The 17,172-nt window shown below is 41.4% G+C and overlaps 1 protein-coding gene and 1 pseudogene across 8 annotated transcripts in view; one reads left to right on the top strand and one right to left on the bottom strand.

Annotated features, from left to right (window-relative positions):
* Positions 1-17,172, top strand: part of Arid4a (AT-rich interaction domain 4A) — an 80,598-nt gene that overhangs the window by 8,544 nt on the left and 54,882 nt on the right. For all 8 annotated transcript variants that reach the window (XM_076922065.1, XM_076922062.1, XM_076922060.1 and 5 more), the window contains exons 6-8: positions 12,429-12,508; positions 12,590-12,684; positions 15,156-15,288. In XM_076922065.1, coding sequence (XP_076778180.1) covers positions 12,429-12,508; positions 12,590-12,684; positions 15,156-15,288 — 308 coding nt within the window. The remainder of the gene's footprint in view (positions 1-12,428; positions 12,509-12,589; positions 12,685-15,155; positions 15,289-17,172) is intronic.
* Positions 10,005-10,491, bottom strand: LOC143437150 (large ribosomal subunit protein eL33 pseudogene; annotated as a pseudogene).

Genomic DNA, 17,172 nt, shown 5'->3' with positions numbered 1-17,172 from the left:
AAGTGATGTGGACCATTCAGGCTGACCACAGGGTAAGGAATGTAATCACAAGTGGACAGGACAGCAAAGGAGAAAGTGAGATGTGTGATCTGTCACAGGCCATCAAGTTACTGTGCATGCATACATGCGCATGCGTGTGTGTGTGTTCCCTGTCTTACCTCTCTGCTCAGGTACTCTATACATCATATATGTGTATATGTATGTATATATATATATATACACACACATACATACACACACACACACATACACGCAGTGTGTGTGTGTATGTGTGTGTGTGTGTTCCCTGTCTTACCTCTGTGCTCGGGTGCTCTATACATCATATATATATGTATGTATATATATTCTATACTTTTTGTAGGCCAGGCTAGCTTCCAACTCAGTGATCCTTGTGCCTTAGCATCTAACAGTAATCTTGGTGTTTCATTTGCTTGTTGTTTCCTGGAGGGATCTCTAGAAATACTTCTCACCCGACTTGATGGCTCGTACGTATAATCCTAGTACCCGGGAAGCTGAAGTGGGAGACTCCTTTTCTTCCTTCATGTGTCGCACATGTCTGTGACCCTCTCTGTCTGCCTTCTCCTAAGCTCCTTCCTGTCTCATGATTCTCTTTATAGTTTTATTGTGCATGCACACACACAAACACATTTGGAGTCTAGGTCTTGTATATGAGAGAAAAAACATAGTATTTGTCTAAGTATGGTTTATTTCCCTTAACATGACGCCTCTCAGCTCCACCTGTTTACCTGTGAGTGTCATGATTTCGATTTTCTTCATGACTATAAAATTCTGGCATCTGGGTACCACAGTTTTATACATCTAGGCTGTCTACTCTCCTCATTGTAATGAATACTCAGCAGTGAAGATGGGTGTGCCAAGTGTGTGTCTGGTATGTTGGCGTACGGTTCAAGAATGATCCAGCAGGTCACGGGGTAGTTCTCTGTCAGTTGTCTGAGCAACGTCCACACTTACTTCCCCACAGCTGAGCTAGTGTCACAGTGTCACCTCCTCCTTCATGCTCCGTGTCTAAAGGTTCTTCTTTCTCTGTGTGCTTACCAGAATTTGTGATTTTTTTTTTTTTTTTTTTATGACAGCCTCTGACTTGGGGGAAATGGAATCCCCAAGCGGTTTTACTTCACATTCCCTGACGGCTGAGGACAGTGAATACTTTTCCAGCTATTTCTTGGCAGTTTGTAGTTTTTTTTCAGTACATTCCACTCAGTCCATTAGCTCATTTATTGAGTGGATGATGTCGTTTGTTTTTGTTTGATTTTTGTAGTTCTTTATATATTCTAGATATTAATTCCCTGTCTGGCATATAGTTGGCAAAGATTTTCTTTCATTTCTAGGCTGTCTTCACTGTGGCCATTGTTTCTTTGCCTGTGCAGAAGTCTAATTTTATGTAGATCTTCCTAATAGTTCTTGAGATTATTTCCTCTGTTGTTGGAATCTGTACCTGTGTCTTGAAGTGTTTTGTCTCTGTCTACCTTTAGTGGCTTCCAACTTTCCAGGCTTATATTGAACGGACTTTTGTGTACAGTGAGACATGAGCGTCTAGTTTTATTCTTTGATGTAGGGATAGGAAGTTTCATGACTATCATTTGTTGAAAAGGATGTCTTGCTGGGTGGTGGTGGTGTATGCCTTTAATCCCAGCACTTGGGAGGCAGAGGCAGGCAGATTTCTCAGTTCAAGGCCAGCCTGGTCTACAGAGTGAGTTCCAGGATAGCCAGGACTAAACAGAGAAACCCTGTCTTGAAAAACCAAAAAAAAAAAAAAAAAAAAAAAAAGAAAGAAAGAAAGAAAGAAAAGAAAAGGATGTCTTTTGGAACCATTGGCAAAAACCCAGAGGCTGTATCTGTGGGGATTATTTTTGGGTGCTCTGTTGTGTTGCTGTTACCAACCTCTTTCTGCTAAGGTGCGGATTTCATTACTATGACTCTGTAGTGTGGTTTGGGATCAGGCACTGAGATGCCTCCTCTAGTGTTCTTCTTGCTTAAGACTGCTTTGGATATTTGAGGTCTTTTTTTGTGCTTCCATATCAGTTTCAGAATTCTTTTTTAGGGGTTCTGTGAAGAATGTTCTGTAATTTTCACAGGGATTCATTGACTATAATGACTTTCAACAATGTAGATGTGTTTACAACATTCTGCCACTCTTGGCGTATCTTCTTATCTTCTCCATATCTTCAGTGTTCTAAGGTCTTCATTGTAGAGACCCCCAACTCTTTGCTTAACTTCATTCTTTGGTGTTGCATGCTGTTTTAATCAGATTTTTCAAGTTATTTTTCTCAGAAAGTTTATTCTTGGTATATAGAAAAGCGAATGAGCTCTGTGTTGATTTTTGTGTCTGGCTGCTATGCTGAATATTTTTATTTGGTCTAAGAGTTCAGAGTTTTTTAAAGGGCAAGTTTAAAGCAGTTTTGGAGAGCAAGCTAGCCAGCCATGTGGGCATGCATATGTCACAGTGCACACGTGGACATCTTTTGGGATTCAATTCTGTCTTACTATATTGATTCCAGTATTTCTACTCATGTTAACTTGGCCAACAGTTGCTTTAAACCCCTAAGTACCCTCACTTGCCCTTCATTACTTACCTGTTCTACTGAATTACAGTAATCAAGATAATGTATCCGATGTGAATACAGACATATAGAACCAATAGAACAGAGCAGAGAGCTCAGAAATAAACCCATGTATTTGTGGAGTATTCACATTTGCAAAAGGTGCTGTGAGCATGAACAGTGTCTTCAATAAATGTTTTGAGAAAACTAGATATTCTGCAAAGAATGGAACCAGACCTTTATCTCACGCGACATATGAGAACAACAGAGAAATAATCAGCTTTAAACTTAAGATCTGCCTGCTGGTTTCCCATCAGTCGTCAGGTCCCTGTCAGAAGCTGAAGTGGCACGAGCTGAACTTGGACTTGTTACTGTAATGGAAAGCTGAAGCCAGCTTTCCATTCTCAAACTGAAGAGTGCAGCCATTGCAATCATGATTGAAATTTCAGTTCTCAATTTTGGGGTCATGACCCCCAGAGACCACAGGAAAACATATTTACATTACAGTTCGTAACAGTAGCAAAATTACAGTTTTGAACTAGCAACAAAAATAATTTTATGCTTGGCGGGGGAAGATTGAGAACACTGCCCTCATGATGACATTTTGATTAATGACTGAAAGCATTTTTTAAATTGTTTTTAGTTCTATGTGAGTGTGTTTGTTTGTGAATTTATGTGCATCATATATATGCAGGTGTCCATAGAGACCAGAAAAAAGTATTAATTCCCCTGGAAATTGGAGTTATATCTGACTGTGAGCCACTCCGTGGATATTGGGAACCGATCCCTTGGGTCCTCTATAAGAACAGTTAGTGCTCTTTCCTGCTTAGCCATCACTTCAGCTCCTGGTCTGTGACTTGTTTATTGTTCATCTGATATCCCAGCCCTTCCTAGTCACTCCTCTCCACCTGACTCAGCTAAAGTACCTTTAGTTCTGTATGCTTCTTCCACAGTAAGTATTCTGTACAGATCACTGTTTAAATATTATGTATATGGTTATTTTACTTGCATGTCTGTGTACCACACGTGCCTGATGTGAGAAGGTCAGAAAAGGATGTCAGATCCCCTGGGATTGGAGTTAAAGATGCTTATGAACCCATGTGACTACTGGGACTCAAACCCAGGTCCTTTGGAAGAGCAGCCAGTGCTCTCAAACACTAACCCATCTCTCCAACCTCCCATTTTTATCCTTTGTACTGTGTGTTTGTTGTTCCTGCTCTGTGCTTAAATGTTTAGAAACTTAATAATTGTGTCATTGAGTCTTACACTTTTCAGGACAGTGGTATGCCTGGCATATAGCCTAAGGGCAGTGACACATGCAGTATTATCTAGGTGTGATACTAGAGCTGTATCATCTAGTATTGTGATGATCTCACAGTGACTGAAACACCCAACCACGCCTCTCTCCAGACAGTCTCCCATTGCTGATGATGTGTGACTGCGCATTGATCATTAAGGAAGTTAAAACCATCGTGAGGTATCATTTCATACTTGTCAAATTAGCTGTTATTACAAACACAAGATGTCTGGATGAGAGTGTAGGGCAAAGGGAACCTTTGCTTGCCGTCGGTAAGCGTATAAAGTAGGGAAACCAATATGGAAAACAGTGTGGAGCCTCCTCATAAAACTAAAATGTGAACTTCTTCTGTTTTTCCAGACAGGGTCTCTCTATGGTAATCCAGATGGGCTCAAACTCACAGTCCTTCTGCCTCAGCCTTCTGAGTGCTTGGGATTATAGGTACAGGCTACCACCGACAGTTGATTACAAAATCCAGCAATGACACTTCTGGATTTATGTCTAAAGAACTATGAGAGCAGGGCCTCAGAGAACTTTGTGTATTTGTGTGTTCACTGTGACTTTTTTGTCTGAGTGGTGGTATGGAATTCACCTAAACCTCTGTCAGGGTGACTAGATAGAATGTGGACTGCTGCCCTGGAATACTGCCTGGTCTCAGTGAGACTGGAAATTCTTCCACTTGTAGCTGCATAGATGAATTTTGTGCTAAAAGAAACAAACTCAGTACAGAAAATCAAATACCACAGCATGTTATGTGCACATAGAGTCTGCAAAGGTCCAGCTCACAGAAAATGGGGTGAAGGGGAACCAGGGAAGGCAGCGCTGAGGGCTTAGGGAGATTTCGGTCAGGAGGAGTAAGTTGAATGGGATGTGGTGAGTGCCTGTATCCTAGCACTTAAGGCAAGAGTACAGGGAAAGAGTTTTGGCCAGTTAATAACAGTGCATTGAGATAGACTTCAAATGTCCTCACCACAAAACCATGCGAGGTAATATATATGCTAGCATGTTAGCTTGTACACATGTATTGCAAATATCGTGTAATATACCATAAACTTTTATATTTTGATTTGTCAGCTAAGTAAAAGTAAATGATTTATTTGTTTGAGTTGAGGTTTCTCTGTATAGCACTGGTTGTCTGGGAACTCACTCAGTATGTAGACCAGGCTGACCTTGAACTCGGATCCTCCTGTCTCTGCCTCCCATTGCCACCACCACCTGGCAAAGTAAATGATGTTTAAAGGACAATTGGTTATACCTAAAATATGCATATATAAAGTTTTGCTATGTGAAATATTTTGTTTCATCATAACTGCTGTGTGTGTATATACTGATAATTTTATTTTTCTGAGTTTTTTACTTCCTCTTCCTTGTAGCAAGCCTGGGAACAATAGCCTAGTGTGCAGTAAGCTTGTTCCCTAAGGTGGTGTACTCGCACTTTATACTTATTTCTCATACCTACCAACTGTGTCTTTGATCCTTTTAATTAAACTGGAGGTCATTAACCTTTTGTGATTTCTACCATGCAGATGCTGTTTTTTGGACTAGGATGTAAGTGACAGTCAAGTAAAATATCTTCTGATAGTTGGCTTACTTTAGGCATTTATTATCCCATGGTGTCAGTCAGTTTTAGGATATTAGGTAGATAGATTATTCTATACTTAGTAGCGTATTATATTATCCCCTGGATTGTTTGTTTCCTTAGAGGACTAAGGTTAAGGTGTATACATTTGTTTGCATTATTTTGTCTACTTAGAATGATTAGTGTTGCCTTAAGTCTTAGCTTTGCTGTTTTTCTGTAAATAGGCTTTTGTATTTATTTCTATATAGTATCAGATTTGATCATTTTGGGCTGTGCTGAAATGGTCAATGAATTATCTATAGAAACATCGATACATCTTGCGATGATTTCCACCACAAGATTAAATCTTCGTAGTCTGACTTGTTTTCACTCATACGTTACTCTGTAAGTCTGAGAAGCTCCTGAGAGAGGCTAGCTGACTCCATTTGTTGTTTTGAGACATTCTTGTGTAGCCCATGCTGGCCTGGAAGTCAAGGCAGTCTCCTACCCCAGCTTCCCACGTGCTGGGATTCCCCCACACCTGGCTTTCACATCACTGATGGCTAGACCTGTTTTTGATGATAGAGATGTCAGGGTTAGTAAATCCGTTATGATGTTACGCTCTCTGTGGCTTCAGAAGAACTGTCCATTTACTAACAAGCGTATGAAGTGCTTCACAAGTGTAAAAAGTACTCAAGTATATACATTTGTATAGTTTGAATTAAAGACAGGGTCTCATTATGTAGCCCTGGCTTGCCTAGAACTTACTATGTAGACCAGACCAGTCATATGCTTATGAAGCTCAGCCTGCCCCTGTCTCATGAGAATTAGATCTTAACCTGTTTCTCTTTGTTCACGGGAAGATTCCTGTGTAATACGACAAGGTAACTGTTTGTACCACAGGTTCTTTTAAGAAATCCTTTTTGGGGCTGGAGAGATGCCTCAGTGGTTAAAAGCACTGGCTACTCTTCCTGAAGACAGGGGTTTGAATCCCAGCAACCATATGGTAGCTTACAACTGTTTGTAAGCCCAGTCCCAGGGGGTCTGATGCCCTCCTCTGGCTTCTGTGGATACCATGCATAACAGTGGTGCACAGATAGACATGCAGACACAACATCAAACATACAAAAATAAAAGTTTTTTTTACAATTAACAAGAAATCCCTTTGTTCTTTTTTAACAGTATTTTCAACCTATAATAATAGATTCTGAAACAAAGTGAGTTTTTCTCATTAAAAGTACAACTTTATTTCAAAGTGATTATCTATCAAGAATTAAGGGTGTTATTGAACATTCTAGGGTTTCCACTGATAAATGATAAAACACGATGGAGAATATTTTCTTTCTTTGTTTCTTTTTTTTTTTGGTTTTTCGAGACAGGGTTTCTCTGTGTAGCCCTGGCTGTCCTGGAACTCACTCTGTAGACCAGGCTGGCCTCGAACTCAGAAATCTGCCTGCCTCTGCCTCCTAAGTGCTGGGATTAAAGGCGTGCGCCACCACTGCCCGGCTAAGATTTCCTTATATAAATTTGATAGTGCCGATCGGTCTTAAAATTTTTTTTTAGATTGATTTACTTTATGTGTATAAGTGTCTTGTTCACATGTATTTAAGTGTACCACGTACATGCCTGGTGCTCACAGTGGTCAGAAGGTGGTGAGTCCCCTAGACCTGAAGCTACAGATGGTTGGGAGCCACTGTGTGGGTTTTGGGAACTGAACCTGGGTCCACTGTAAGAGCAGCTAGTGATCCTGACTTGAGCTTTGTCCCCAGCTCCCACCTTTTTACCTTTTACCTTTTCTCCTCATGCTTCTAATCAAATGTCCATTGTCATTAGAGGCATTAAGGAAAAAACTCTGTGTGTGTGTGTGTGTGTCTGTGTGTGTGTGTGTCTGTGTGTGTGTGTGTCTGTGTTTTAAGACTGAGTAAATCTGGTTGTCCTGAAATGTCCTAAGTAGACCAAGCTGGCTTTTTGAACTTCATGGAAATCTGCTTGCCTCTGCGTCCTGAGTGCTTGGATTAAAGGCTCACACCGTCATGCCTGGCTTGATTTTATTCTTTGAAGTATCTTGTATAGTGACACAAATATGTGAAGAATTATATTAAGTTTGGTTTGTGAGGTCAGGGATTGGAATTTTTCATTTGTTGTGCTTACCCCCCTCACTCAAACCCCCTCTCACAGCACACACTGGGGATGGAACTGAGTCTTGTCCCACTGCAGAAGCAAGCGTTCCAGCACTGAGCTATGTGGGCAGGCTCCATATTGTACTTTTGACACATATAGTATGGACAATAATGTACAGATTGGTGATGGAATCCTATGGATGTCATAGGGGATTTGTTATCCTCCCTCCCTTATCTCTGCCCTCCTTTCCTTCTCACATCACCAACAGCCTGATGGCTCAGAACTCATGCCCCTGCCTCAGCCTCCTGGGCATTGGGGTCACAGACCTCGGCCATCAAGCTGTTTGCTTATCTTATCATTGCATTTGTAGGCAGCCATTCATTTCTGTGTCATAGACAGGACACAACACAGCTGCTTTCCTTTGAACATATGTCAGGAGCTTTTTCTTTTTTCTTTTTTCTTTTTTTTTCTTTTTTTTTTTTTTTTTTGTTTTTTGAGACAGGGTTTCTCTGTGTAGCCCTGGCTGTCCTGGAACTCACTCTGTAGACCAGGTTGGCCTCGAACTCAGAAACCTGCCTGCCTCTGCCTCCCAAGTGCTGGGATTAAAGGCGTGTGCCACCACTGCCCGGTTGTATGTGTGTATTTGATATGAGAATTTCATTATATAGCCCAGGCTGCTCTGAATCTCCTGGTGATCCTTGTGTCTCAGCATCCTGAGTGTTTATTCATTTTGCAGAACAGTTACAGGACCAGGATCACAGGTTCAGCCCACACACGCTGTGTGCTCCTTAGAAATGTGAAGGGTTAGGTAGACTAGCTCTGTGGCGCAGTGAGTGATACCCCACTGTGGGGTCTGGTATCACTGCCAGCTTGTCAGGCTTTCCCAGCAAGTGCCTTTTACCACCTCAGCCTCCATTGTGATGACCCATGCTTTTTATTTTGGTCTGAGGTTTTATTCATTTTTATTTTATATGTATTATCTATTCATATTTAAATTTCTTTATTTTGAGACAGCATCATGTTGTTCAGGCTCCTGCCTCAGCCTCACCTTTGCTAGGATGATGGTAACCATTATAATGTATATGTCTTTTCCTGTGAATATGGTCATTGGTAAAATGCATAAATACTTTTGAATGACTATGCATTTACTATCTGAAGTAAGGATCTTATCTTTGTATTCTATTTTTGCATAATTCTGGACAACTAAGTGTCATCTGAGAATATGTACTTTTTAATAAGCTATAAGTGGTAGGTGGTAGAACCAATACATTTTGAAATTTTTAACATTTAAAATCATCAAATACTGTTTTGAATATATAAATATATAAAAAAATATATATATATAAATATATAAAAATATAAAATCGGGTTTTGAAAAATTAGAGATAAATTACTAAATTCCTTACTTGATTTTTTTAAAGTATCCATAGTTAATGATTGTTTTTAATGTCATGGATATACCGACTTCCAAGAAGTTTCTAGGTGATTATGATATTATTTTTTTAGATGCGGTTGTTGACTAAGACTCTTACTGTGTAGTCTAGACTAGCTTGGAATTGTGCTTAATGCCCAGCCCGCAGCCAGCGCACGCTGATGGTCTGGGCAGTTTCACTGAATCTCAGCAGCCTAGCAGCTAAAGGTACTTGCTGCCAAGCCTGACAACCAGAGTTTGATCCTGGGGACCCACACGTGAAAAGGAGAGAACTAAGTCACTCATGTTGTTCCCCTGGCCCCCACATGCATGCCATGGTACAGACACACACTCACACGCAATGAGTAAATAAACAACAAAAGGTTTAAATCTTTTTGCTTCTTTTTTCTTTTGCTTTGCCTTTTTAATTACTTGTGTCCTTTTCTTGCATTATGGAAATATTAGACTTGGGTAGCCATTGCTTCTAGTGTAAAAAGTCATTGGGCAAATAAGTAGAAATAACATCACCTATCATCATTATCAGAAATCAGACACAGAGAAAGAAGAGCAAGGAATATTGCTTTGATCCAGCGTTTGAGGCCAGCCTACTCTACATAGTGAGTTGCAGGACAGCCAGGGCTATGTAGAGGGACCCCCATCTCAAGAAATCTGAAAAAGAAAAAAAGGAAATCAGATGTTTGGGGAAACTGTAGGTACTTAATAACTGTGCAGAAGAGTATTTAACACTTTGGTTTTTAGAGACCTGGTTTTATTCAGTCTAGGATCGATCATGCTGATTTTGTACTTGTGCTAGGTTACTGTCTAGATGATTCTGCAGCCCAGACACTGGAAAGCAAGTAGGGATAATGAAGCAGTTGACTGCAAGGGGCAGCAGTTTAACTCATGTTTGTTTGACATCTATAAAATGACAACTGTGATATATTCATTTAAGAAGGGTTTACACATAGCTAAGAAATAATGTTATTAAGTAAGCTCTGTCTTTTGAGTTTTATTACTGTCAAGAGACACCATGACCAAGGCAAGTCTTTTTTTTTTTTTTTTTTTTACAAGAGCACAAATCTACTTTTATTTACTCTCCATTAGTGTAAATCCGGGATGGGTACAGCATCACACAGATTCTCTGTCCAGTGGCCTTTACCCGGGACGGGTACAGCATCACACGGATTCTGTGTCCAACGGCCTTTGCAGGAAGGTTGCTTCGGAATTTGGCACGAACCATGCCACTGTTTCCGTGGGCCCGAGTTACCTTGCCCCAGATCACTCTGGTTTTGTTTGGTTTGCCTCCAGGAGTCACTGTATTGTTTTTTGCTTTGTACACATAAGCACATCTCTTGCCTAAGTAGAACTCAGTTTCATCTCGGGCATAAACGCCTTCAATTTTAAGAAGAGCCGTGTGCTCTCTCTGGTTCCGGAGACCTCGCTTGTAGCCAGCAAAAGTAGCCTTGCACCACAGCCTTCCAGAAATGCTTGCTTTTAGAAGTCCTGTTCCCAGCAGGCCTCCACGGGCACCAAGATGGCGGAAAGAGGTTAATGATTATGTGGAAGTGTAAGCCAAATGAACCCTTTGGACTCAAGCTGCTTTGGTCTTGGTCATGGTGTTGGTTTTTTTTATTTTTTTATTTTATATTTTTTTTTTTATTTTTTTCGAGACAGGGTTTCTCTGTGTAGCCCTGGCTGTCCTGGAACTCACTCTGTAGACCAGGCTGGTCTCGAACTCAGAAATCCACCTGCCTCTGCCTCCCAAGTGCTGGGATTAAAGGTGTGCGCCACCACCGCCAGGCTCAAGGCAAGTCTTAAAACAGCAAGCATTTAATTGGGAGCTGTCTTACAGTTTCAGAAGTTTAGTCCAATATCATCATGGTGGGAATGGGAAGCATGGTGGTGTACAGGCAGACATGGTGCTGGAGGAGGTGAGAGTTAGTTCTATATCTTGATCTGAAGACAGGAGGAGGCTGGATGTGTTTTATGATGGGTGTAGCTTGAGCATATAAAATACTAAAGCCCCACCCTCACAGTGACACTTAATGTAACAAGGCCTCACCTACTCCAACAAGGCCACACCTCCTAATAGTGCCCCTCCCTATGGGCCAAGCATTCAAGCACACGAGTCTATGGGGGCCATACCTATTCAAACCGCCACATTCTACTCCCTGGATCCATAGACTTATAGCCATAAAATAATGCAAAATGCATTTAGTACAACTTCAAAAGCCCCCATAGTCTATCACAGTCTCAACAGTGTTTAAGTCCAAAGTTCAAAGTCTCCTCTGAGATTCATGTAATTTCTTAAGTGTAATCCCCTATAATACCAAAATCAAAAGGCAGATGACATGCTTCCAACATATCATAACACATATCATATTACCATCCTAAAACTTGGGGAAGGGAGTATAGTAAGGAAATTCAAGACTGAGAACCATCTGGGGAAAGTCCAGGCTCTGCATCTGAGCATCTGATGTCACAGCACTCCAGATCGCCAACTCTTTTCATAGTCACTGACTGCAGCACACCTCTTTCTTTTAGGCTGGTTCACTCCCTGGTAGCAGCTTTCCTTGGCAGGTGTCCTATGGCTCTGCCATCTCTAACCTCTTGATGTCTCCAAGGCAATCCAGGCCTCACCTTCGCAGGTTCTGGAATTCAGCTTCTGCTGCTGCTGTTCTTGGTGGTCATCCCCGTGGTACTGGCATCTCCAAAATGATTGGTTCTCCTGCTGCAACTGAGCTGTCCTCTCACCAATACCCTCTCATAGGCTCTCTTCATTGTGACAAACATCAAGTTATTTGCATGACTCCCTCAATCCTTCAATTGTCAGTGAGACTAAACCTTCACCAATGACCCTTCCTGCTCTCTTGCAGTGCCAAACCTCAGCTTTTCTTGATGACCCCTTCATGCCTTCAAAACCATTGCCACCCGGTGACTCTTACACATTACCAAGTCTGGCTGCCATCAAAAGATACAGCCTTGATTGCCTCACACAGTGGTCTTTCTGCGCCTCCATTTGGGGACATTCCTGACATCCATGGCCTCAGTGCCTTTCCTTAGTCTCAGAGGGAAACTCTATCCTTGATCTAAAGGTGGAACAAAGTGGCCAGAGCTGGCGAGTTCTGCTGCTGCTGGGGCTGGAACATAGTCCCCTTGTTCTGTCACATCTTCACCAGCTTTTTGTTTTCCATGGTTCCCTTGACTGCCTAAGCAGGAGGAGGCCGGATGTGTTTTATGCTGGGTGTAGCTTGAGAGCCCCGCCTCCACAGTGACACACTTCCTCTAACAAGACCACACCTACTCCAACAAAACCAAACCTAATACTGCCACTCCTTGTGGACCAAACTTTCAAACACATGAGTCAATGGGGACCATACCTATTCAAATTACCACAAGTTCTGAAATAGTAATGACATTGTTTACATTGTGTTTTTAATTGATGTGCCCAGAGTCTCAGACATCTTTTGCTTTTTGCAGTGTTTGATGATGGTGATGAGAGAACTCTGAGGCGGACTTCACTTTGCCTGAAAGGGGAGAGACATTTTGCTGAGAGTGAGGTAGGGTAGCCGGGACTGATAGGAACTGCGGCAAAGGATGGGGAGGTGAAGTATGAATTGAGTTTATTGTCTCTTTTGCAGACTCTAGACCAGCTTCCCTTAACAAATCCAGAGCATTTCGGAACGCCAGTCATTGCAAAGAAGGCAAACAGAGGGAGGAGGTCCTCACTGCCTATGTGAGTTCTCATGTTCGGTTAATGTACTGATGGTGTTAAAGCCTTTTACAGTTGACTTTCCTGGAATGGCTATGTCCTGTTGGGTAACATTTCCATAGTGTATTGTGAGGTGCACATTCCGCCCTCAGCAGACTTTGTTCTTCATCACTCTGTTACAGACATGAAACAGAAAATTCCACTTCCCCAAAATACTATTTCATTTTGTGTTCACGAAAATCTTCAGTTGGTAAGATTTTCCTTTGTTAAGTAATTACGTGTAAGGTTTTTTAAAATCTTTTTATTTAAAAATAATTTTTTTGTTGTTGGTTTGTTTTGTTTTTTTCTGAGACAGGATGTCTCTGTAGCCTTAGTAGAACTCACTCTGTAGACCAGGCTAGCCTTGAGGTCAGAGATTTGCCTGCCTCTGCCTCCTGAGTGCTGGGATTAAAGGTTTATGCCACCACTGCCTGATTTACAATAACTTTGAATTTAAAAATAACAATATAAACAATTTCCATATGTCTTTTGTCTAGATTCAACAGTGTTTTCAGTTTTATAATTTTACTGAGCCACATGGAAGAAGACAGAGCGTTATAATTCTTGGTGCTTATATGAAAGCTAATATCATAATTAAATCATTCAGTTTCACATATGTAAAATATGTAACCCATAGTCAAAGTCCTGACCATTTTCCTTGTGGTCTACAGTCCTGGGCGAGGCCTGGTCTACCTGGCTCACAGTTTACTTTGTGTTATCTTGTTACTTGACAAGGTCCACCTGTTGTTCTAGATGCCTTCAGGACATCTTTTCAGGCTCCAAACCAAGGCCATGGGCATGTGCTGCATTTCCCTGATACTGTTCATGAGTTCCCTTTAATCTATAAGCAGTTGTTACCTTTTGGTGATACGGACATTTGGACATTTAAGAGTACAGGCGGATGCAGGTTTTTTCAGGGGTTTTTCATTTATAGACTAAGGTTTTACAGTTTAGATAATCAGTGGCGGGTGTTCTCAGCATGAGCACAGCAGTGGGTACACACCAGTAGATACTGTCTGTCTGCCCCATAATTGCTGACGTCACTTTGATGAGTGGTTAGTGCTCTCCCTGCCTAGTTCCTGAGCATAGAGTTCTCCAAGTCACCTTTTCTCCCCATAATGAAACAGTGTTGGGAGCTGCTGCTTCTCAAGCTGTCATTCCTTTTTCTTTTTTAATTACTCAATGGGGCTCCTTTTGTATATCAGTACTGTTAGAGCAAAATGATGACTTTGTAACTTTTCACTCCAGCTTCATCTTTTATTTAACTTTGGTTGTCATAGCTATAATACCATCTTCCCGGGTCAGCTGAGTGGTTTACAGGTAACCGTTTAAGTTGTTAGCAAGCCTGACTATTTGAATTTGATTCCTGAATCACACATGATGGGAGAAGAGAACCAAGTCATGCAAGTTGTCCTTTGACCTGTATGTATGTACTTTGGCACATGTACATACAGTCTCACACACACACACACACACACACACACACACACACACAGACACACACACTTTCCAGGATCCTATTACTAGTTTATAACTGAGGACAGTAGGACTGATAATGTCCTGCCATTTTAGATTAGTGTCTCATGTGTTTCCCAGTATGTTGCAAGTGCCTAGCATATTTATTTAATAAGTCATTAATAGTATTTGTATTTATAACATAGTATTGTAGTGTTTAATAATTATAACTTTTAATTCGAGTAAGCTGATATTTCAGTGCAGGACACTCAAACAATTAGTGGTGTTAGAACTAAAGATGAGGAAATGTCGTCGGTGCAGAGAGTAAAGAGACATGTGGTGGTTCCTAGGTAAACGGAGGAGAAGGAAAAAAAATGCAAGATGAAAGGGGACCAAATGCCTCCAGATCATTTACCATTTAGCAGCCCTGCCTAGCGCAGTGAATGGCAGATGTCAGCGTATTGAGGATGCTTCAAGAGCATGTCAGATTAGCTACTATTCATGATTTTAAAAGAGCACATACTCATTTTTATTTAAAAAGTATAGACTTATAATTAAGGTTTGTTATAGACACTTAAAAGTAAATACTTATCTCAGATAAGATAGCTGAATAAACCCACATATGCTTTCTCTGGGCTATTTTCATACCCTACTAGAAAATTAGACTTGCATTATTTGTCCCCTGGCATTAAAAAACAGAAAGGTAGTATGTTTTAAAAGTGCATTTGGTGATACAATTAGGTTTCTCTGGACTGGTACAGGAACTGAAACCCAGGTATTCACTGACCCAGTGAAGCAAACTCAAGGGTTGCTTACCTAGGTGGTTCAGTTACCTGTGTGAAGCAGGAGACTGTTCATCCCCTCTGCCCCAGTAAGAATGGAGAGGCAGCCATAGGAGCCAGTGGACGTGTGGCAGTCAGTCACAGCAGTCTGATGTGCCTGGGCATGGCACACTAGCATATGGATCATTAGGATAATGACCAGTATCTCCTGACTTTTAGCACTGAAGATGAAAAGGAAGAAGAAAGCAGCGAAGAGGAAGATGAAGATAAAAGGCGTCTCAATGATGAGTTATTAGGAAAAGTTGTTAGTGTGGCATCCATAGCAGAGAGCAGTGAATGGTACCCTGCTTTGGTAAGTTTCATTGCAAAATTAGTCATCTGTGTTACTTGTTGAAAATGGATTTTTAAAAATTTATTTAAAATATTTTGGAAGCATTATAAATTTAATGAAGATTTTAAAAATTAAGTAGTTTAAAAATTAAGACAGGTCCACTCACACTGGCCATTGTCTTTAGTTTTCTATTCTATTATCATTCGTTGACATCTTTCAGGTTTTCCCTTCAGATATGTTCTTCCTTCTGCCCTGTTACCATCTTCAGTTTCTATAGGTCAATTCCTCAATACTTTTTATTGTTGTTTTGTTTGTCTCATTCTATAGTCCTGGCCGGCCAGGAACTTACTGTGTAGCCCAGGCTGGCTTGGTGTGAGCCACCACATCTGGCTCCTTAATTCTTTCTTTATTATTCAGACTAATTATCTACAACTAAGTTTTTAAGAAGGATCATTTGAAAGTGTTTATCTCAGGGTAATCCCAACAGTGTAGTCAGAGTGGTGGGCGAGGTTGTAGTTTCAGCTTCTCCGGGAGTCCAAAACAGGAAGTGTGCTTCAGCCCAGGAGGTGGAGACTAACTTGGTCTTAGAAACAAAACAAGACACTTAGGGGGAGGGCGGCACACTGGTAAGAGCACTCACCCTGCAAGCAGCAGCGCTCGAGTGCCCAGTCCTCTGTAAGGAGCCAGGCATGGACAGGGATTGAATGCAGATACACAGATTCAAAAGCATGCTGTCCAGCCAGCCTAACCAAAGAGGCACGCTTCAGTTAAGTGAGAGACCTTGTCTCAGGGCTGTGCAGTATCTAGAGAGTGACAGACATCTGTTCCCTTGTTTTGCTTCCCCATGTGCACGGTCATGCACACGTTCACATGCATCCGACCATTTGTGTGCATGCACCACACACATATGCCACATATAAAACCTTAATCTTTCAGTTAATTAAATCTAGTTTTACTGAGTCTGCTTCATCAATTAATTTCTTTTTTTTTAAAGATTTATTTATTTTATGTATATGAGTACACTGTTGCTGTCTTCTGACACACGAGAATAGGGCATTGGATCCCATTACAGATGGTTGTGAGCCACCATGTGGTTGCTGGGTATTGAACTCAGGACCTCTGGAAGAGCACTCAATGCTCTTTTTTTTTTTTGTTTGTTTGTTTTTTGTTTTTTGTTTTTTTTTTTTTTTGAGACAGGGTTTCTCTGTGTAGTCCTGGCTGTCCTGGAACTCACTCTGTAGACCAGGCTGGCCTCGAACTCAGAAATCCGCCTGCCTCTGCCTCCCAAGTGCTGGGATTAAAGGCGTGTGCCACCACCGCCCGGCTGCAGTCAATGCTCTTAACCACTGAGCCATCTCTCCAGCCCTTCATCAATTAATTTCACATTCTTTTAATGAATATCTAAGACTCCTTCACCATAAACTCCCTTCAACTTTTTTATTTTTTTAAAGATGTATTTTTATGTATATGAGTGCTCTATCTGCTTGAATGCCTGTTGGCCAGAAGAGAGCATCAGATCCCATTACAGATGGTTGTGAGCCACTATGTGTTTGCTGGGGATTGAACTCAGGACCTCTGAAAGAGCAGACAGTGCTCTTAACCACTGAGCCATCTTTCCAGCCCCAGCTTTCCTATTTTGAGACAGGATTTCACATCTTTCAGGCTGGCCTCAAATTGGCCAAACAGCCCAGGATAACCTTGAACTTCTGGTCCTCCTACCTTCACCTCCCAGAGGCTAGGGACTGAGGTGTGTGCTTCTGCACCCAGAAGCCCAGCCATGCTAGGCAGGCACTCTTCCACTGAGCTACTTTCCTTACTACGCCCTAAGTTAATATCTTCAGAGGAAAGAACACGGGAGGATCTTTTATGAGAGGAAGAAGACTGCTTAGGCGTATTTATCTCATA

This window comes from Arvicanthis niloticus, chromosome 23 (genome assembly GCF_011762505.2).
Source record: "Arvicanthis niloticus isolate mArvNil1 chromosome 23, mArvNil1.pat.X, whole genome shotgun sequence".
Taxonomy (NCBI): Eukaryota; Metazoa; Chordata; class Mammalia; order Rodentia; family Muridae; genus Arvicanthis; species Arvicanthis niloticus.
This window is presented reverse-complemented; position numbering and strand designations above follow the sequence as displayed.